Raw genomic sequence first — 21,452 nt, 5'->3', positions numbered from 1 at the left:
TGACTCATTTTAAATGTGTGGTTGACATGTTTACGCAATGCTATCAACAATGGGGGTTTTTATAGCACTACTAACGCATTTTAAACATCAAAATGGATTTCAGCCGTAGTTGATTTTAACCAAGGTGAATGAGTAATTTGGAATAAGCTTGGTAGAAAACAACAATTATTTCCTATCCTACAGTCTTTACAGTCTTAGCCTCTTACTGAGCATATCACTTGTTGTCACAAAAACAGAAATTGTTGGAGAAACTCGGCTTGTTGAGCTCTGTTCCAATAAAAACCATCACCTCCCGTCAGTTTGTTGGCAATACTCGAATTTGATATTTAAATTCAGTATTTGGTTAATGTGAATGATCTCAACACGAATCTATTTCCAGGTACTTTTTTTTATCGTCAAATGTATAGTTTACACCCAGTTGATTACGAGCTACTGGATGTTGTGTTGTGTCCTCCCCTCACCCCCCACCCCCTCCCCCAACAATGCTGTCTGTAATTTGGAACACTAGGCCGAGGGTTTACGCACATTAGTTCGCTATTCAGAATGAAACGTTATTTACGCTGCTTCCGCAAATAAAATCCCACCGAGTCCCAAATGATTTCCACAACGTAATTATATAGGAGTACATTTTTCATTTCCGGAACGTATCAGAAGAGTCCTTTCTTATTTACGCTAGTTCAATGATGTTTTAATATTGGCATCACTCAAAACATGGATGGGGCTTTCTCATGGATTGGATATTTCCTTAACCTCCCCTTTTACAGTTTAAACCATTTCAGGTCAATACCATTTCCAGAAGAAAAAAAAAGTATTCAAAACGTTGATTCTACTTTTGTTACCCAATAAAATGTAACCTATTTACATGGCAGTGGTTTGGAATCAATTTTAAAGGAATTTAGAAATGAAATGTTTTTGAGAAAAAAAAACGTGGTCGCATTCATGAAATTAATTTTAGCAAGAAGGCGAATTGAAATGAATCATAGATAATTATTGTAAAAATGACAGGACGCGGAAACTGATAATGCACAAAGACAAGGTGTAGCGTAATTGTTAAGGCAATTACCAGCGTTTTATATTAAATATTGAGGTGTGAACTCTGCTTAACTTCAAAAGCTGTCATTTCATTTTTGTTAGGAGATTTGACATTTGAACAAGAACATTCCTGGGAATTATCTACTTTACGGGGCGAAAAGCTTTGCAAGTATTTAATTTTCTCTTCCTAGATATTTAACACGATCGAAAAACACATTTTTGTTACTTTGGACATTTTCACTGTCCAGAAATATAGGCGCGCGTGTTCTAAATCGGGTAACCTTCAGTGGTTCTAGGTTACTCGACAAAACCAAATATTGTAAAATGATAGTTATAGTTACTCATGCAATATAAATAAATAATCCTTCATTCACTCTTTATGAAATATTGAGTATTGGCAAACAATGCACCTGTGTTCAATGACATGGAACCACTGGTGATGATTTTTTTTCTGTTTATTTGTTCAACCAATGTCAAATACATGGGCATGTATATCTGTTAGCATTTTTAAAACCAATTTCCAAACGACACACGGCTTTCTATTCCCATCTCCTATCTGGAACATATCTATCACAGAATCTTACTGTTGTGTTGCAAAATCAAACATGCCCTTTGTTCCGATGGTGAGAAGATTGACGGACAGGGCAGTGGACAAATGTGCAAATTTCTGGTTTTAAATGTAAACGAGGTAACTGGATATGGATTGACCAGCCCGATACTTCCCAATTTAAAGGGACCGCTAACGTTAAATTTCATCAAAAATACTATGTCACAGTTCAGAGCGATTGTTCATTCTATGTATTCCATGCCATTTCCTGTTTAAAATCTGTTGGTGCACCGAGGTTTGGCAAATCCCACCTTCATTATTTCTCAAATCAAATCCCTGGAGTGAAAGCAGTTGATTGCTGCTGCTAGGCATACTTGTAAAACATGCACCAATAATTTGTTTAGTCGGTGCACACATAGGCGCCCATTTTAGCGAAACTAAAATTGAATATTTAAGAGCAGCTAGAGACAAGAGGTAGAGTTAAATTATATCTCCCTGTGACCAAACACACAAAGATCGCTCAGTAGCTTTATTATATTCATTGAACGTTTAAACTCCCAGTTAATAACATCAAACGTGTTCTTCAGTGGACTTCATCTGCATGAGTCCGAACAACAAATAGCTGCGCAATCTCAACAATGTTAAAAAGAAAACTCAGCCTGAACGATTGGAATATCTAGCAGATAGTCCAGGTGTCAAAATATTAAATAACATTAAAAATGCAACGAAAATACTATGAAGGATTTACTGATAAAAGTTATTTCAATCATATTCAAAACACATTTGCTTTCCCAAATAACACTGACTCCATCATGGATCACAACAAACCAATAAACACATATATATATAGCTTGAACTGATTCATGGACACACACGTTCAAAACTAGCCTTGGTCACCGTTTCTTAAAGTCAAATTAATGGTTCACAAAACAGGGAGATTTTTATTGCTCACGTTATTTGTATTTTACCAACTATTCAATAAACCAATTAAACAATATATTTTATTTACACAAATATGTTTGAACGTGACCACGAGAATATGTTTTGCTGATTGGAAAAGTGAAGCATGTGACTTAAACGTCGATTCCCTTTTGAATCGGCATTGTTTGCTAAATTGCGTACACCTTTCTGATCGTCGATGCATCCGCCTTCTTATTATGGCAGGGTCAGCGCCAGGCGAGTTCCTGGCGCTAAAGTTTTCTAGTGTAAATCTGAGAGCCGGTTCTGCTCCGAACCAAGTGGAAGTGAGTCCACTCTTCTCTCTGGAGCCAAGTTGAGCTCCGGGACTCGAGGTTTACACCGTGAGAAGAGAAACCGCTTGGTGCCGATAGAAATGCATAATGTGCAAAAGACAATCGAATATGTGCATTGTGTTTTTGAAACACAGACACAAGCTGTGAAGGAAAGCGAGAGAGAGTGAGAGAGGGGAAGAAAGAGAGATTAGGTAGACAGCGAAAGAGACATGTTAGACTCATTGCTTTACCAACAGCGCCCCCACGCTACCATTGACAGTTCTGATCAAGCTCTCTTTGCTGAATAGGTTAGCTAGCAGTTGTCAAAAGAAAATCAAGAGGAAATTAAACTAAATGTATGTGTCTTCTGGCGACATACTGATAATTTCCAGCTTATATTCTGTTACAAGCACTATCAATGATGACCTATGTTAAATGTGCAACTTGAAGACTTGTCAAACTTCAGGCTGTGAAGTAAAGTCTTCCGAAACCGAAAATAACAGTTTTAGCTTTTCGTCACAATGTCTCGGAATGTAAGATGAGTTATCAAGGAAATGTGCTTAGATCTATGATAGGCGCAGTGTGTTGAAACTGAGTACAATACTGACTAGATCGAGTTCACAACAGTAAAGCGCCGCAAACAAAGTGGCCTGTCATACTCGATAAGGTTAACATCCAGGAACAAGATCTGCGACTCACGAGATGCCCAGTCTCTGAGCAACAATTGCTCCAACTCTTTCACTGTTCAGCCTTACCAATGTAAATCGATGTGTTTACAAACACATTTGCTCTGGGAAATGGTTCCAAAAAAAGCCTTAATAGCAGACCAACAGCTGTAGAATTTCTGGCTATTCTGTTTGTATGAATTATTTTCGTTACATCACCCGCATAACTATTTGTAGATGGAGGAAACTGGTTCTTTAAAGATTATTATATTTTTTTGTCAATGGATGCATGAATAATAATTATAATAATGAATTAGAGATTCGCCGTGGTAATATTTAGTACTGTATCTCGGCCAAAAGTGAATATATTGTTTTGTATATTATGCAGAGTTATTCGTGATTATAAGGAAAGCAAGCTGTCTTGCAAGTTAGGTAAGTAATAACAAATATTAAAAGTCTTGTGGTTTTTTCATAATAGAAAATGTATCCAATACCTTATATGCCGCTGATAATCAGTTGCTCGAAAGAGAAATATAAAGTTTACGATTTAACCTATGTTACATATTTTATGCAGAATTTGTTTCATGTAAGTCTAAAATATATGTTTACCCTTAGACATTAAACACGTTAAAAGAAACACGAAGATTATAAACTCGGCATATTTACCCAAACTGTGCCCTGGTGAATGTGTTGCAAATTTAGACAGGCATGTAACACCCTACAAGGTAGTCTGCAATACCAGCATTATAATTGCAATTAACACAGAGGACACGTTTTATTGCACTAATCCAGTATCACAGTGATATCTTTTACCCTCGCATCTTACACTAACTAACGCACAGCATTACAAATTACGTAAGTGCGCCATTGCTTGCTTTCAAATAATTTAAATTTCATACTTGAAATAAAATATAGGAAATTTTAAAATTTTAGTCTTGAAAAGAAATGTCGATTGAGATAATGTAAAGACAATGTTGTTAGTATGTCCGTAAGATGATTGAATAAAAGACTGAATAAAGAACAATGCGCTTAAGCACAGATATAACATTTTAAAACTCCATAGTATCGGCGTTTGTTCCCTAATTTTACCCATTTGATGATAAACCAAATTAGTCCAAATATGAATTCTGGTTAATTATGCAGTTGTACCTATTTTGTCAGCAGTTCTATTTTCGCTATTTATTTGTGTTTCGTGTATTCAATAACTGACAGCCAAATATGTGGCTCAAATTGTTCATAAAACACGTATAAATTGAATATTAAGGAACAATTTGCAGATTATTATCAAGAAATAAATAAAATAAACTAATTTAAGGCTGTTCAACAGCAGCGCAAAAATATTATTTGAAAATATATGGATGTTTAGATTATGCGCCCGATAATTAAATTCCCTTTCTTCTCATTATCATATATCATATTATTTAAATGTTGTAGCATAATGCCTTAGCGACGGAAGTAGCCACAACTAAATTTGTTTAAAACTTTCAAATGTAAATAATCAAAAGATTCAAACCAACAGTTTGGGTAGAGGGAAACACATTATTGTGCAAAGTGAGAGCGTTGATTTTCTGTTGTTCTTAATCGGAAGTTACTTGCTTACAATTATTGCGGGCTAAGACATAATGGTTACTTCTGTTTAATTGCATTTTGTTTTATCTTCGATATTCCAGTGGTTTTTATTTTCACAAGTTCCCTACTTAGTGAGGATTGACGCTCAACTCTCGCTCCCGTTCAATGTCGCTGCCATCTGTTTCCAGACAATTGCAGCGAGGTTTGATCTGGAAAGTTTACAGTGCGCAAGAACTCCGCCCTCTGGGCACCACTCACACATCCCTCAAACCCCTAATGAACTTCACCTTCACCTCTATCTAACCCGGCAAATACCACGTTTGACCCAAACGGGTAGATCCTTAGTTACCAGAAACAATTTCTTCAATGTGGACTTAAAAAACATAATGCATCAATTCAAATGGGAAATATTGTCAAGGAGTCTACTCTATTTCTTTCCTTGCAGGATTTTGGAGATAGGAAATACACTGAGGCAGAAATGGGGCATTACTTGCACGGGAAATAACCTTCGGCGCTTACGAAGAAAAAGCAAAGATGGGAAGAAAGATCACGGCTGTGGATCTTATATTTTGACATTAATCGGATTCCGGATAGAATTATTGGGAATGATCCGACAGATCTTGAATGTACCTTGACGTATTGCCCCAAGAGTCGCTCACCTTGTAGAACGTACCACACAGCTGACACAAAATATAGCCACATTACCCAAAATGCTGATCAGAGTGAGCTACCTTCCACATTCGAACCAAACCAAAGCCATCACATTGAGACCTTTCATTACGGATTCGTGGTGAAGGTTTTTTTCTCATACAAATCCGTGTAATACTAAATTAGGATCTACTCTTGTGAGGGTCTCGGCTTCAGGCATGATGTGACTCCGCTTGGCATAATAATGCACGACAGCGCATTTTAGTATTTTTTTTCTCTCAGCACCACATTGCAACATATTTGCTGTGCACTTAACAACTTGTAAAATAAACTATTACGTTGGAAATTTTCAATTGTTTCAACATGGCTTGTTGGACTTTGAAACCACTAGCTAAGGTATGTTCTTCGGATCATTAGGGACAATTTGATTATCAAAACTATGACTATCCAGGCGTCACATTCTATCAGGTAAACTCCCAGCTGCCCTTTTAACACGCCTGTATTTCCTAACCTTCGCAGCTAGTGGATTTGATGTGCTTGAGCATGAAAGTAATTGGAGATCTTATGTGTTTTCATGTTGGGTATCCACTCAATCACAGTCAAGCATTGTCCTGAACAGAAATACTGTCGCGATCTAGTTCCCCTTTCCAATCGCTTCACACACAAAGCAACTTGGCAATAGTCATGGAATTACGACATTATGTGCACGGTTTCCTTTTGTTTGAATCGATCTTCTGTTAATGGCAGGTCAAGTCTAAACAGCATTGGTACAAACCTGAGAATTTCAATTTGTTTGTAAGTAATCATTAAAATATTCTGATGCGCCTCCTGACAACCTCAGCATGACTGCCCTGCGGAAATGTATCCTAACTGCACATTTTTAATGTACAGGTCGCAGAAACCGTCCCAATGATAATATTCTTAAAATCACGACTGTCAGTTTATGCTGATTATTAGGATAAACAGGCGCATTAGGCCCAGAGTTCAATTAAATTAAATTTAAAAAAAAACAATGAAATAAATACTCTGCAGTACAATATACACACATATACAATTCAAACAATCTTAGCAAGTCAACGACGAACTAGTGGAAAGAAAAGGAGATCGTGGACTTACCAAATGCAAGGCATTGCATTCGACGGCACGTTCCAGCTCAGTGAAACTTCAGGGGTTAAACAGCGGAATGCTTCTCTCCTTTCGTAAAATGGCACTTAACGAAAAAAAAACTTTAAACTTTTCCTAATGGTATAATGATCTTTTTGAAAACACTTTGAGGTTCAATTTCTAAGGCAGCCACAGATCTGAAAAGCAGGCGTGCCTTTGACCTGTGCCGCAGCGAAAAAAAAAGGAATTGGGACTTTTTAAAGACGTGACACGGTTTATTGTTTTCTAATAGACAATGTACAGCATTTTATCAACAGATAGATTGGTTTTATTTTCTAGTTCCGGAGCGCCGGTTTGGAGCAGAGAAACGGGATAGATTATCTCTGGAGAACGTATGGAGCAGCTAGCGGCCCGGATAACTGCTAACGTCACTGCGTCTTGTCTCTATGTAAATGAAGCTTCACGTTTCTTCAGGTCAAAGAAAACCCTCTTATTGTAGATCCCCTCAGTAACGCCTCGCAAATTCTCCTTTCCTTTTTTTTCATATCAATTTGCTTGTATTTAATTCAGGAGCCACACTTCCTTCTTTCACATAACCCTGCTTAACATTACAGCGATAACATCTACAGCCGAGATTCATTTTCCTTCGGGCCTATTGTGAGAGGCACTAGCCTTCTTGCGTTACTCGTGGGCATAGTTAATGTAACACAAGAAGAACAAATAAGGATAGCACCCTGCACAGACTTACTGCGGATCGAATTTGCAAGAAATGTATTAGTCAAATTTTTCTCACAAATGTGACATCTCAGCTTGTCGAATGTTGTATATTTTCATAGAGAGTTTCAACGCTTTTAGTCATAAATGATACAACCAAAAGTAATTGCCTCCAGATCACTGCATGAATCAATCTCATCTGAAATGGGGTTACAAATGTACATAACATTCATTGGCACCGGCTGTCATTTCTACGGAAGAATTTATTTCATAATCATATTGTTCCTGAATCGACAAAATCCCCAGCGTACATGAAGAACTCATTCACTTGCTGTCAGTGATCACACACTTCAATATGAATTTGTAAATAATACCTGAACGTCAATTGACAAATCGACAAATCAAATATTAATTTATAACTTTCAACTAAATTTCCTGGTGGGTCGCTCTCTGTTTAAAAATATCACGTTTATATTTTATATCTGGTAGTGCAGGAGGCATTGGGCTCTTAGTGTCTTTTGAAGGCTGTGTATTGTTTCAAAAATGCATGAACTGATGAGGTGACTGTGAAAAGGCAGGGCTCCACTTTCTGGGAAACCACATTTAAATCAACAATACACCACTCCAGCAACTACACTAACGTTTAAAATATTTGCCTCAAAGAGTCCTGTGTGCTTCACATCTAAACCACAAAAAATCAGCAAATAGTTTGAAAACTAGCGCGACAGTGAAACAAATTTTGATAGGAAATAGTTTTAGGGATGCATTCAAACCTGTTCCTTTATTCGGTGTGTATAATGTATAGTAAGCCGTGAATTGAACCGTACTACGAACACGCGGCGCCAATATAAAACTCATTGGGAAGAGTTATATTTTTTTAAAAAGTGAGCATATTAGTTAAATTGGAGCGTAACTTAAACATTATATCAACGGTTCAGGTTAAACGTGGGTGAGTACAACGGGATAAATTAGGCCTAGATAAAGGGGAGGGGTGGTTTCATTCTTGACTAATCTGGTATACTTTGGTCTCTTTGACGGGATACAGGAATGCATGCAGAAAGAAAGCCATTTACAAAAAAAAGTATTACTGCAGATCACTATTGCATTTAGCGGTGATAAAGAAAAGGACAAGATGTCAAAACTTCTGAATGTAACCTATTTTTTTTATTTCGGTGCCTTCTGTATAGTAAACATTTTAAGTGACAACACGGGCATATGATCACAATATCACAATCATGAAATTTAGAGACGACATTAACAATCACTCAAGGAATTTATGAGGCATTTAAGCAACACAAGTTACACGTCCGCAAGATTTATCCTTTAAGTACAATAGGTTTACACATTTCACTACAGTTACAGAAAGAAATGAAAAGGGACCTGTTAGTGACCACATACATCGAATTATGCACAACACAAACTAAAGGCAATCATCAATTTTGTCCCCTTCTGATTCTTTTGCAGGCAGTGTTGTAAACTGGAAAATAGGAATTATTTTCAAAGTACTTGTTCGTTTAAACAAGGAGTGCATTTCTAGCCCCGTCTTTGGTCTCAACGTAAACATGAACCATTTTGTAACCAAATGGGAAAAAAAATGACCGAAGGTTAGGCATGTTTTAAGTAAGGTTACCAAATACAGTACAAATCAAGTGTTCAATTTTGATTATTTCGAGTGTAAAATGTTTCCGCCAATATTGAGATCAGCAGCCACCAGAAAAAGATAACTTCTAATACTGTAAATATGAAATTCTGGTGGAACAGTTGTTTCAGACCTGCCTAATTTAAACTTAGTTGGAATGTAGTCATTTTAAATACACAGTCTACATTAATTTAACTCATGGTTTCCTATCTAAACCGCCTCAAATTGCACATTGCTGAAACTGAATAAACAAACAATCCTACGGGATTTGACAAAATGCAGACAAAAATGGGGACTTGAATAAAAATACCTGGGCTTCTTTTGAGAATTATTTACAACGCAAATGTGTGTAAAATGTCAACTTACAGTCTTTTCGAAGGGATTTGTTAGTGTATTAGAGGGTTTGAAGAGGGCCCCTGGTTTTGATGTGTGAAGTAGTCAGAAAGTCCTCCAGAAAGTCCTGTGGAGAAACTTGGCAAAGAAGGTCTTAGAGATTCACAGGGGAGAGTAGAAGGCGCCTGTGGAGACGTAGAGGACGCTGTCCTAGCCGTCATTGAAGTGCTGCTTTGAGAAGTCATTGAAGGGTGAGGAACATGGGGGAAAAAGTAACTTGTCTGTCCTGCCAGAAGGTTTACCGAGCAAGGATTTAACGAATACGTGCCCGAGCATGGAACAGATAAACCGCACGGCACCGAGGCAGCCAAGGCGGCTGCAGCCGTGAGGTGGTGGGTGGCATAAGGAATTTCTCCGTTCACAAGTCTATCTACACTTAAGCCATTTGATGTTGGAAAAGAGTGGTTGTTTGCCAGAGAGTTCTGAGTTAACACCGAGCTGTAGGACATCGGGTGGCTGGGATAAGGTGAGGTGGTTCCATTATAACTCAAGGTACTGCTGGCTCGGGGGTGATGGAGGGACAGGAATGGCGAGACCGGCCAATATAAGGAACCTGCCCTGTCCATGAAAGTCAGGCCGGTGGAGGTGAGGCGCGCTCCCCGCTTGAAAGCTAACTTGGCCCGCGAGGTGGTGGATCTCCGGCGCAGTTTGCCCGTGGTGCCGCCTATGAAGACGTCGTCGCTCGACGGGTCCAGCATCCAGTAATTGCCCTTCCCGGGGTCGTCGTAGTGCCTGGGCACCTTGACGAAGCACTTGTTCAGGCTGAGGTTGTGCCGGATGGAGTTCTGCCAGCCCTGCTTGTTCTCCCGGTAGTACGGGAAGTTCTTCATGATGAACTCGTAGATGCCGTTGAGGGTGAGCCGCTTCTCGGGGCTCTGGCGGATGGCCATCATGATCAGGGCGTTGTAGCTGAACGGGGGCTTCTCGTATTTGCCGTTCTTCTTCTCGCCCTCCTTGCCGGCGTCTGACTCCTTGCCGTCGGCCTTCTTCTCCTCGGGCTTGTCCTTGTCGTCCGAGCCGGGTGGCTCCGCCGAGCTGCTCTCGCTTTTGCCGCCGGCGATCTCGGGCTTGGTGTCGAGAGCTGGCAAGCCCGGCTTGTCATCGTGCTCAGGGCCAGCGCGCTGGCGGCTGTCATTCTGCACCGCTTCGGGCACCAGGCTGTTTATGCTGAACGACGACTTGGGGATCATCTTCACTTCTTTCTTATCTCCCATGTCCAACATCACACACACACACACGGGGGGGGGGGGGGATTTTTTTTCCCAAAAAAAAAATCCCGAGAAAAAAATAATAATAGTGAAAATAAATGGTGATCGCCGCAGCACAGTTGGACCGCAAATCGCACAAACGTTGGCAACTCCGTGTAGTAAAAAAAAAAGAGCCACTACTTCATGTTCTTAAGAAGAGGTCGCTCGGAGCCAGGCAGCTCCGCGCCCATGGAGCCCGGCCCCTGGCTGCCCAATCACAGCCGCCGGCGCGCCTGCGCGTCGCCCCACGCCGCAGCCAATCAGCGCCGCTTGCACCTCACCCTCCTCCTCCTCCTCCTCCTCCTCCCCACCCAATCCCCACCCCCCCCCCCCCCCTCAACTCCCCAGCTGGCGGAACGCTACAACGCCAGGGCGGGGAAATAGGTCAAAGCCGCGTCACCGCCAACCCAACCCAAACCCACTCTCTCTCTCCTCCCTCGCCCCCAAATTCCAATCTTCCGGATGGTTGCTTTCCCCTCCAGCCCAACCATCCCCTCCACTCCCAGCACGTTTCCCTTTCCACTGTTCTGCAAAGTTGCTCGATTTTGGTCTCCCTCCATCCATCTCCTTTTCCAAACAGGCCGGGAGTTGAGCTCGGGGGGGGGGGGGACGGGGGGGACGGGGGGGGGGGGGGGAAGGAGCGGAACTACTTTCTCGGGGCACCAGCTGCCAATCCCCAGTTCGGATCTCGCCGCGAGTGGCTGTAGCCAAGGATTGAGAGTGAGAGGGGCACCGGCACCCCCATCATCTCCTGACCCTCCCCACTCCCCACTAAAACACACCTCTCCCATTCCCCCCATTCCATGCCCATACAATTCCAGCTCCAGCACATCTCCCAGGCCCATGCAGAGTGACCACCCCTGGTGCATGTGTATGAGGTTGCGCTGCCAACTTGTTATAAAACTTGGCTCAGGGCGGAGTTGGAGCCGGCTGGCAGGAGTCAGGGTTGAGTCAGGAGCTGGATGGCAGAAACTAGGGCCGGACGGGAAAACGGGCACAGGGATCGGGCAGCTGTAGAGATGAGATTGGGTCAGAGGTTGGGGGCGGGAGGCGGGTTTGGATCAAAGGCTGAGGACAGGCACTGGGTCAGGGGTTGGGGGCCGGACGGGGAGGGGGTGGGGGTTGGATCGGGGCTGAGGGCTGGGACTAGGTCAGGGGTTGGGGGCTGGACTAGGGTTTGGATCAGGTGTTGAGGGCCAGGACTGGGTCAGGGTTTCGGAGATGGACCGGGGGTTGGATCAGAGGCTGAGGGCCGGGACTGGGACTGAGAGGGGTTGGAGGCTGGAGCGGGGGTTGGATCAGGGGCTGAGTGTAGAAGCCGAGGTTTTGGGGGGGTTGGGATTGGGGTGGGGGTTGGGGGCAGGAGCCGGGGTTAGATCACGGACTGGGGGCAGGGACGGGAACTAGGACAGAAGCAGGGTTTGGGAGTTTGTGGCGGGGTTGGCTTGTTAGCGGGGGTCCAGGGAATGGGGCTTGCAGAATGGCCGGCTGACATTGCGAGCCTGATCCCAGAGCATTCTTCCGGCTCTTTCCAAACCGACATCCCCTGCGTGACCTGTCACAGTCTACCCGAGTGTGTTCATTCCATCTGAACTCTGTATCATTCGCTCTGACTCTTATGCTGTCAGTCATCTGGGATCCATGATGGCGGATGGGGAATGTTGGCAATCAGTTGTAGATTGATTGTGACTTTGTGTCGGTCCAAATGCAATAAAAATCCTGCTTTTGTAGACCATTTCTCTGCTTATTACAAGGAAGGAACTCTGAAGTTACAGATGCCAATCTTGGGTTGTAGATAAGTGTTACTGGCCTATAAACGTGCTGTACATCCTGGCTTCTTTATAACAGCCTTTGTTTTATTTCTTTAGATTTAGTTATTAATTAAGATGCTTATACAATATGAGGTGCACTTAGGACTCTATTTATCGCTTTAACGATGTAGTGAGTTTGTTGTTTTGCTGATACGGTTCTTAGCACATGTTAATATTTATAACATGTTTTCCGGCTATGCTTGGACCTGGGGTAGTTCACTCGCCAAGTGAAGCCGGGACGTCGCGTTGCCTGCAAACATGACCCTCGAACTGCAGAAGCGCCTGGGCGCGTCAAAGCGAAGGCCGTGCTCAGACCCTCGGCACTGGATTCCTGAACTAACCGGCCGCCCGCTGCATTCGGATCCCGTTCTCGTGGTAAACGGCAGCTCTCGTTTTTAACCTCATTATATTCCGGGAGTAAAATGCAAATATGTCTCTGACCTTGTTTCTGCATTTCGCAGTCGCTTTAACAGCCCGAATTTAGCTTAGCACAAAGCGAACAGTATTTTTATTGCGCAATAGCATTAAAAGTCTGCTCCAAGACACATCGCCCATCGGTAAAGCCAAACTACGGCTGTATGATAAATGGGACACTGCATGGATTTGATTTTTTTTTGAAAAAAAAGCGTTTAACAAGAATCTCTTATATATTCCAATACTAAGCTAATCTGTAAAATGTATTCAAATACATCAAGAAATTAAATATTTAGACTTTATTTTTGATGTGGTGATACATGGTGTGCATGAATCTGCTCAGGGAGTTCCCCGTTTTAAACCAGTGGAATACTGAGGCCAAAAGGTCACCGGTAAAATCTGAGGAAGGTCGTAAATGGTTTCATACGCGGTGTCTGACGGGGCGCACGCACGTATTTCCAGGGAGCAGTTTGGGGACCGTTCGCTTATCTTCTCGGTATATATTTAGACTCGAGCCTGACCTGCTCGTTTTCGTACTCAGTCTAGCATGAAATGATTTGGCGTAACCGGATTCCTGGGAAAGTACAGGTTACATAAACATTTACTGATGGAGTAACTCCAGTACTTGTACTCTGATATGCAGCGAGGAAAGTGTTGATTAACACAAAGAAGAAAGCGAGATTAGCTGATTGCATGCTCATATGAGCAAGCGGTCATTGAATTGTAACTTTTCTATGTAAAAAAAACTAAACCCAGCTGTTGTTTGTACTAACCACGTTGTTGCTGTGATTTGGCAATACTTAATCAGAGTTCTTGTATAACTATTTCAAAGCCAGTTTACAAACGCGTATCTCGAACTGATTCTGGGACGTGAGAAAAATAAGATAGGCGTACTGTTTCTGGTATATTATAACATATCGAATTCTGTTTGTTTGACATCATTTAAGATTCTTAAGTTGCCACAAAGCAATGAATTTAATATTGATACAGGAAACCCAGCAGATTGCTACGAATGTAAAACATTTGAAGTTGGGTTTATAAACCTGAAGTCAACTATTTTTTGATATTCTATTTAATACTTGAGCAGACAACTTAACCTACAGCTCATTCGAATAACCTCAACTGCCACAATAACCCACACGGCCAGTATAGAAATTACTGCAGCAATGAACAAAAAAGGCGTAAACGTGCAAGAATTACCCAAACGGGTCCTAATCAGAACATGTTAATATTGGCGTGAACCACCCAAAGCCAAAATTGGACCCAAAGAAGTAAGCGAGAGCTACTGAGAAATCTTATCGAATCAATCTGAGCTGAGGCTCCCCCCCCCCCCCCCCAACACGATAATTCAGCACAACGGCTTTGTTTGTAAATGTATACGTGGAAAGGTATTTTTTAAGATGGTCTTACTTTTCGCTTTCTGCAAGTTTAACGTTTTGACAATGCTGTTTCTTTTTAATTAATACCGTTTTGTGTCTGCTGCAGAATTTTACCTTTGACCCCCAAGCAAAGAAACCTGACACAGAAGCGGATTTGTGGGTATTCCTTGCCCCTTACCGACGTGGGGAGCTCAGGACCTCTCCATACTAATATACCAGAATGATTTTTTTATTGTTCAAAAGAACATCTGCTATCTGTCAGCTTGGAATAAATGAAACAGTGATATTTTGAAAATTGTATATACAAATATATTGTTTATTTCTTGTATGTATTCAATATTCAAGTGTAACGGATGTACCAATGTGGTCAAATAAAGCTGGAATAGCAACCCGCACGTCTCCTTTGTGTAATGTATTAGGGCGTTCTAAAATATTAGAACAGAAAAGACAAACTCATTGCCGACGCCCCTGGAATGATGACAAAACCATTATCTCAGTACTCAATAGAATTGATGATTTTGAAGAAATTCACAGCACTACACTTCAGAAATTGTTTTCGGCTAAAGTGCTGCCCCCGGCGCCATTTTGCACAAAACAGACGCAAACATGCCCTGAATTTCAACAAAAATATATTTGTATAATTGGCAGGAAGCTTTTTTTTTGGGTGAAAAAAAAGACAATGTTTGCAAATGATGTGAACTGTTGACAGACCAATGGAAGAAATCGGCGATTACATTCTCCCAGTAACTAAGTAAGACACTTAACTGACTGCAGGCGCTAATAATTAGTGATTGAAAGTTTCTGTCTTTAGCGTGCTGCATTTTTCTTAAGTGGTTTTTGTTACAGGTTATATTATTAGGTTTGCGAAAACAGTAGTGAACTAAACTTCCCAGTTAGCGGTCTTCGCACCAGGAAAGTGTTACTTGGTGTAGCAGCCCTGTCTTGTCACTCATTAACTCCCTGTAGGTTGTCAGCGGCTGCTCACTCCAAAAACCAGCACCAAACTAAATTAAGAGCCCGATGATTAAGACGAACGTTTACCGGCGCTGTCATTTGCAGCATCTTTCCATCATAACATTGTGTCACTGGGAAATTTCCTTCAAAATTGCAGGAAAGAAAACACACACACACGCACACACCAAGATGGGAGTTAGCCGCTTATACCCGGCTTGTTCCAATGTAAACAAAACTGATTCGCAATGAGCAGCTGAAACAATTTAAAAAAAAACAAGTAAAGATGAAAAACAGAAACGACATTCAAATAATGCTCAAGGAATGCCTTAAACAAGGGAACCCCAGGTTTGAGGTGGACAGGTTATTCTTGTCTGATCCATAGCCGAAATACCGCTGAAGATAGAGCCCATTGTTTGCATGATAACATCGTTATCCGTAAAACCTAAGTTTCTCATAACTGATAGCCCTACTGTGCACTCTCCCAAACATGCGGGGCTCTGAGGTGCTTATGAAAGACAATGCGAAAAAGCACGCAATACCACATTTAGATGTGACGAACAATCCATTTGAAAAGCTGAATGTCCTCGGTATGTGGAGCATACAGCTTCAACACCCTTGTAAACGCGTCTCAACAGACTGAATAATTCACTGTGTGGGTGTTGAGCGAATCTGAGTCGGATCAAGGTATTCAGTATAACATACCCCACACTTACACTGCAGAGGTCCCGGCACTGCAAAAAAAATTAATCCAACAATTCACTGATAACAGAGAGAAACTTATTTGCAACCTGCTGAAGCTGGTGAAGTCAGACATAAATAATATATCCAGACTAGAAAATAAATAATGCGAGTGAATAATTTTCTAATTGTTTTGGTGTCTGTTTCTTTAAAAACTTCATCCGAAGTAATCGAAGATCAAAGCGATACTTCCCTGTTAATGACTCTGACTGAAGATTGAAGCAATCTTTCAGTATAGACCCTAAGGAAAGTGTGATGGAGGAAATAAATTGGTTCCCATTATTGCAACTATTTCAAGTAAACAACAGTTTTGCGTATTGCAGGATTGTATACACAGCCTTAAGTTACATGAATCCCTGTCTTAAAATGAGCCACTAAAATATTGTAATCAATACTTTCACAGGATATAATTTTTAAAAATCAGAGGAGCTTTATTCACGCCAGTTATTAATTGGGCATGCTGACTGGCTATTTCCGGTCTGCTCAGGTACTGAGTGAATGGCAAGGCGAGTTGAATGTCGGAATGGCTGTCAGTGGGGCTTGATTTCTTAAATATTAACAGATGCGCCTGAATGGCTGGGACCCCTTTTCGCTTTCCTAAGGATACGCTCGCAAACGGTGATCAGTTACAATGAACAATACCATTGAGTGGCGCAAAAGATATTCGGCTGAGATTGAAATAGTTAAGAGTATACCGCATATGCTTCTGTATTTAAAACATAAACAACGAATCCTCCGACGTCTTCCTTCCAAAATCTTTCTTTTTATTATTGGCGGCGAGCACTTTCATTTAACATAGAACAATTGGCGTTAGGACATGTTCAAATTAGTACCAATCCAATTAAATCCCAGATATTTATGTTTGTCAATTACTCGCATCCTTTATTTGATGAAATATACATTCTTTGAAGGCAGGCTGTAGCAACTTATCCTTTCACACACGCGATAATGTAATTTGCAGCAGTCTGCAAATCTACATCGCAGATGATACTGTAAACTACACGGTTAATAGACAATGTGAGCCGCTTGTTTATTTCATGGGAGCGCCGCACTAACAAAATGATTTCAAATATTGACTTGAATCGCAAATAGTGTGACGCCTCAGATTTAAACAAGGGAGAAAAAAATCTTTGACGTTACCCATCACAGGACGAGTGCGCTCCCAATGAAAGAAAAATCTAATACACTCGACGTAACCATACAAAAACGTCTAATTCTGCTCATTCGTGATTAAACCTTACAGCACATCTTTATATACATTAAAACGAAGAGCTCTTTTAAACATCAATCTGCAAAAGGTCGTCTCCAGCTAAACTTGCTCCTTTGAAAACTACGATCAAACCAGAAAATATGTAAAAGGCAGTAGCCTCATTCCGATACCGTTGAAACTATTGCTCTTTCTATATTAAATGTTACTTGTTTCGCGTCTTGCCTAGCACGGTATTTCATCCACTTAAAGAGCTCTAGGACCACACAAAGAACCGGCGTAGAAAAATCGATGCTCATGTAAACAATGCTATCTCAACTGTATTGAATGAACCGTTCCTACTTTCACAAATTCTGGAGGAACTTAATTGATACCACTGTTCGTAATAGCAGTTGTTCTGAAAATCGATCTTTTAAAGGGAGAAAATCTTTAATCTTATGTATGGTTTTTGACTTCAATATCTGGGCCGATAAAGTGTGAAAATTAATTGTAATGCCAGGCTTGCAATGTGAGTCCCCCGTGGCCCTTTGTGTCCTCTTTTGTCGTAACGTTTTGTTTGCTGGTTGTTTATGAATACCCAGTGGTAGCAGTCGGGAACTGGGGAAAACAGATTGTCTGAGAGAACTACTTCCATTCCCATATTCGGTGTTTATCATTGTCTCATGAGTTACTGCCCTAGAAATGGAAGATCCCGTTTAAAAAAAAATACACAGAAATAATGAATATTTTGTACTGTATTCTCATGCGGTGATATTGACTCCGTGTAGTTCAGAGGTGATTTTGATAATTATTCTCAGTTGTTGATTCATTCGCGTTGTGGCAGTTTTCACAAGGCTGAAATCAATAATTATAAATATTAAAACCCAAACCCATATGCAGCACAGCGAATATCAGACTGGCCATGACAGTCGCTTTGTGTTATATCTACCTATAGCAGATCTCTCCCTCAGCACCTAGTCCAAATGAGTTGCTTGTCTCGACACGCTGCTGTAGCAGTCTGTACTAACAGTACACAACGTACAAAAGCGGTGTAACTACCTTCACATCAGAGCCTCTCTAGCTTTTCCACAAATCCGCCCATCCCTGGCTTTCCTGACCATCGAATAATAGGATGCACGTTTTACGACATATTAAAATCCTTTATTTAGATTCTAAACTTTAGTCTCCCACAACCTCTGAATCAGGCATCCTCGGCGGTGTTAATCCGGATGAAATATTAACACTTTGTAAAATACAGCTGCAAATCACTGGTAGATAGCCGAATTGCAAAATACCAAATTTCCAAACATAAATAGTTGCACAAATTTAAATTATAGCAGTTTTGAGAACGCTTTAATGTATAAATAACGAGTGTCACTATTGACAGCGCAACGGGGAAATAATTTAACGTTATGACGGATACACAAGCCGTCAGCGGCACAGTGACTAGAACAGGTAATAATGCAATAATTGATTAGCTCGTCTATTACTTGTTGACTATTAGGAGCGTTGACCGAAGCCATTACAAGCGGTATCCTACGCATGAGGCAAAATAATATTTGCTTTTAGCACAACGCACGAGGATTCACAGATGGAAACAAAGAGGTATTCAATAAAACGGGCTCAGTGGAAAGTCAGGTTCTACCGTAACTGATCATGCTCCAAAAAACTCTCCTTCACCCCCGAGTAATGCAGGCGCGCCGCCTAGTGGGGAAAAACTACATTTGTCGCAAGTTGGAATTTCCACTGTTTTGGCGTCTCAAGTATTATGTTTTGTACATAAGATAGAAACAAAATACCGCTAATATCTAATAACATTAGCTCTGATGCTTCATAAATATTTACAGGTTGCAAAAGTAGACGGTGTATATAAAACAAAAATATTTAAACAGTCGTATTGAAATTTGTGATGAGCCAGTTCATTTCTTAGCAACCACAGCGTGAAAATTGTTCATTAAAGCCCACGGAAAATAAATCGTTTCCAAAATCAGCAGGAAAGCGTAGAATTTGCCAATACAGCTCCTTTCGCTTTCAGTAACCCAGAAAAAAAAACTTAGCGCTGATTGGTAAATAACAGAAAATAAACATTTCCAGAGGGGTTGGTGTTCCCGTTTCTATCGCACATGTGGAAATATAAATAGTTGAGGAACACGATTTTTTAAAAAAATAATTTCAACCTGCAATCAAAGTGAGGGTTCTAACAACAGAGCTGAAACAAAACTCTTGCAAACGCGGGCGAGAATTACAGGATAACCATGAATATCATGTTGATCCCATTAATGGTGGGGACCGCGTTGTTCACTAATGAGTAAATCCCTAGTAAATATTGATTGTCCACTTTCCCAGAAGTGGAGAAGCTATGGTATGGGAACAGGCAAACAACGTTTCTCAATATTCTGCTCTCTCAATCCTCATTGCGGACATTACGCTTACCGGGCGGTATCGTGACCGTGGTAAATAGATTTTTCTCCACCACGGTCACACACAGTTTTGATCGCAAGGCTGGTGTCATCGCTTAATTCACAACTGTCAATTTCTGCACATTACTACCTTCTAAAACGAGTGGCTGCATTTATTCAATAAGGATTTAATGTTAACGAAACCCTTTCGACGGGAACCGTTTCCCCTGTTATATTTGTTGCACTTGGGATTGTGAGGGGATCGAGTTGGGGGTGGGGGGGTGGATGAAATGATCTTAATTCAGCGAATTGATTAAAAATAAAAGTTTTGAAAATGCGGACATAAACTCCCATAATTGCGCGGCGCGTCTGGGGCTTTGGGAGCTGATCGGAATTGGCGACAGGCGCTATATAAACGCACATTCTTTTTCAAACTTTTTCTTTCGTTGGTGTAGCTTTCTAAATGTCCCGGGTTGTTCCCTGGTCTGTCCTGAGTACATTTGGGGGTGGCCTGGATTCTTGTCTTAAAGGGAGCCAGAGCCCAGTGTGTGTTTCTTTGCTCTAATCACTGGCCGGCGCGCCCCCACCTCCAACCATGCAACATGCAACTCTGGATTTGGGATAAGGAAGGGATTGGGGCAGGTTCTGATGACTCGTTTAGTCGAGGATTGCCAATCGCCGTAGAACTGTCCCATAGAACAACTGAATCAGGTCAGGAGGGGGGAACGAGGAAGTGTTGAGAGCAGAAATGTTTCATTAAACCCATGTGATACACTGCCATTTTTTAAAATGTCTGTGACCGGTCATTCATCCAGAAGAATTATGTCCAGAATTATTTACAAGATTACAACGGAACCAACGCCTTACGTTAAAATAAACGTATGCTTTTCAGGATGTGTTACTGAGCCACGGAACTTGTTTCTGCCCAGACACGTTTCAGTCCCACTTTCTAATCTTAAGGTGTTGCACTGAGTTGACGATGGGTTGGGGCCTGGCAGAGGGTACATTTTTGGTTGGCGGGTCGCCAGCCCAGTCTATAACCTTCCGTCACATTATCATTGCCACTGGGTCAACTGGGTCCTTCTTGCGGGGTTAATGTGGTCGCAGCGATGACCCCTCCACCCCCGCCTCTTGTCCCCGAACCAAATCCCGAAACGAAACTGTCTTTGGAAACTCCATGCTGTGTTTGTTAAAACCTTAGCAACACGGGGTTCACTTGAAGGTTGCAGTTTCATTTTGAAATGCAAACAGCGTTATGTATTGCAAGAGGAACATTATCCTAATGAGATGACAACCCTGATACCGCCCTAATATTTTTCAGGAGACCCACCGCTGTCCCCATCAGCGGCTGGAGGGAAACGTGGAGTTGAAGTTAGTGCTGGAACAGAGACGAAACGGATATTCCCTGGCTAAAAGTCCCATTCTTTATTCAGTTGAACACATTCCACAGGTCTGGAAATAGATTCCTCTCTACTTGTTGGTGTTTTGTGATTTAAAAAAAAATTAATTCCCTAGATTGGTGGTGACTCGCAGCCCGTCTCATTAACGGAAACACAACTCGAACTCAGAAGCGTGATATAGATCTAATTTCTAGGTCAGCCCAACTGCCAACAGTGGAAGCTCTATATTTAATTCTGCCGTTCAGTAAAACCAACAGTGCACTCGAAGTTTGCCAACAGTACATTACAATGTATTTATTTCACTCAATTTGTACAATTTTTTCCCCTTCGCCTCCACCCTTGACACTTGCTGCTCTAGCTCTTGAATTTGTGCTTTGTTTG

General features: G+C 41.4%; 1 protein-coding gene and 3 long non-coding RNA genes across 6 annotated transcripts in view; 2 read left to right on the top strand and 2 right to left on the bottom strand.

Annotated features, from left to right (window-relative positions):
* LOC122553757 (uncharacterized) overlaps positions 1-7,906 on the bottom strand; it is a 253,146-nt gene extending 245,240 nt beyond the window's left edge. For all 3 annotated transcript variants that reach the window (XR_015757953.1, XR_015757952.1, XR_006312836.2), the window contains exon 1: positions 6,810-7,906. This is a non-coding gene — a long non-coding RNA (uncharacterized LOC122553757). The remainder of the gene's footprint in view (positions 1-6,809) is intronic.
* LOC122553756 (uncharacterized) lies at positions 1,167-6,497 on the top strand. Its single transcript, XR_006312835.2, has 3 exons — positions 1,167-1,201; positions 3,865-3,908; positions 5,491-6,497. It is a non-coding gene; the product is annotated as an uncharacterized LOC122553756 (long non-coding RNA).
* A 726-nt stretch (positions 7,907-8,632) lies between the features above and the next one.
* Positions 8,633-10,982, bottom strand: foxg1a (forkhead box G1a). The gene has a single exon (XM_043698473.2). It carries the CDS (start codon positions 10,764-10,766, stop codon positions 9,537-9,539), a length of 1,230 nt encoding a protein of 409 aa, XP_043554408.1. The 5' UTR covers positions 10,767-10,982; the 3' UTR covers positions 8,633-9,536.
* Positions 10,983-12,201: 1,219 nt separating this feature from the next.
* Positions 12,202-14,785, top strand: LOC148149428 (uncharacterized). Its single transcript, XR_015757777.1, has 2 exons — positions 12,202-12,976; positions 14,501-14,785. It is a non-coding gene; the product is annotated as an uncharacterized LOC148149428 (long non-coding RNA).
* The last annotated feature ends 6,667 nt before the right edge of the window (positions 14,786-21,452 follow it).

This window comes from Chiloscyllium plagiosum, unplaced genomic scaffold (genome assembly GCF_037043375.1).
Source record: "Chiloscyllium plagiosum isolate Xiang-an unplaced genomic scaffold, Cpla_swu_hap1 HiC_scaffold_8, whole genome shotgun sequence".
Taxonomy (NCBI): Eukaryota; Metazoa; Chordata; class Chondrichthyes; order Orectolobiformes; family Hemiscylliidae; genus Chiloscyllium; species Chiloscyllium plagiosum.
This window is presented reverse-complemented; position numbering and strand designations above follow the sequence as displayed.

Coding starts and splice junctions, on each gene's coding strand:
- foxg1a (XM_043698473.2), bottom strand. CDS start 10,766: ATGTTGGACATGGGAGATAAGAAAGAAGTGAAGATGATCCCCAAGTCG.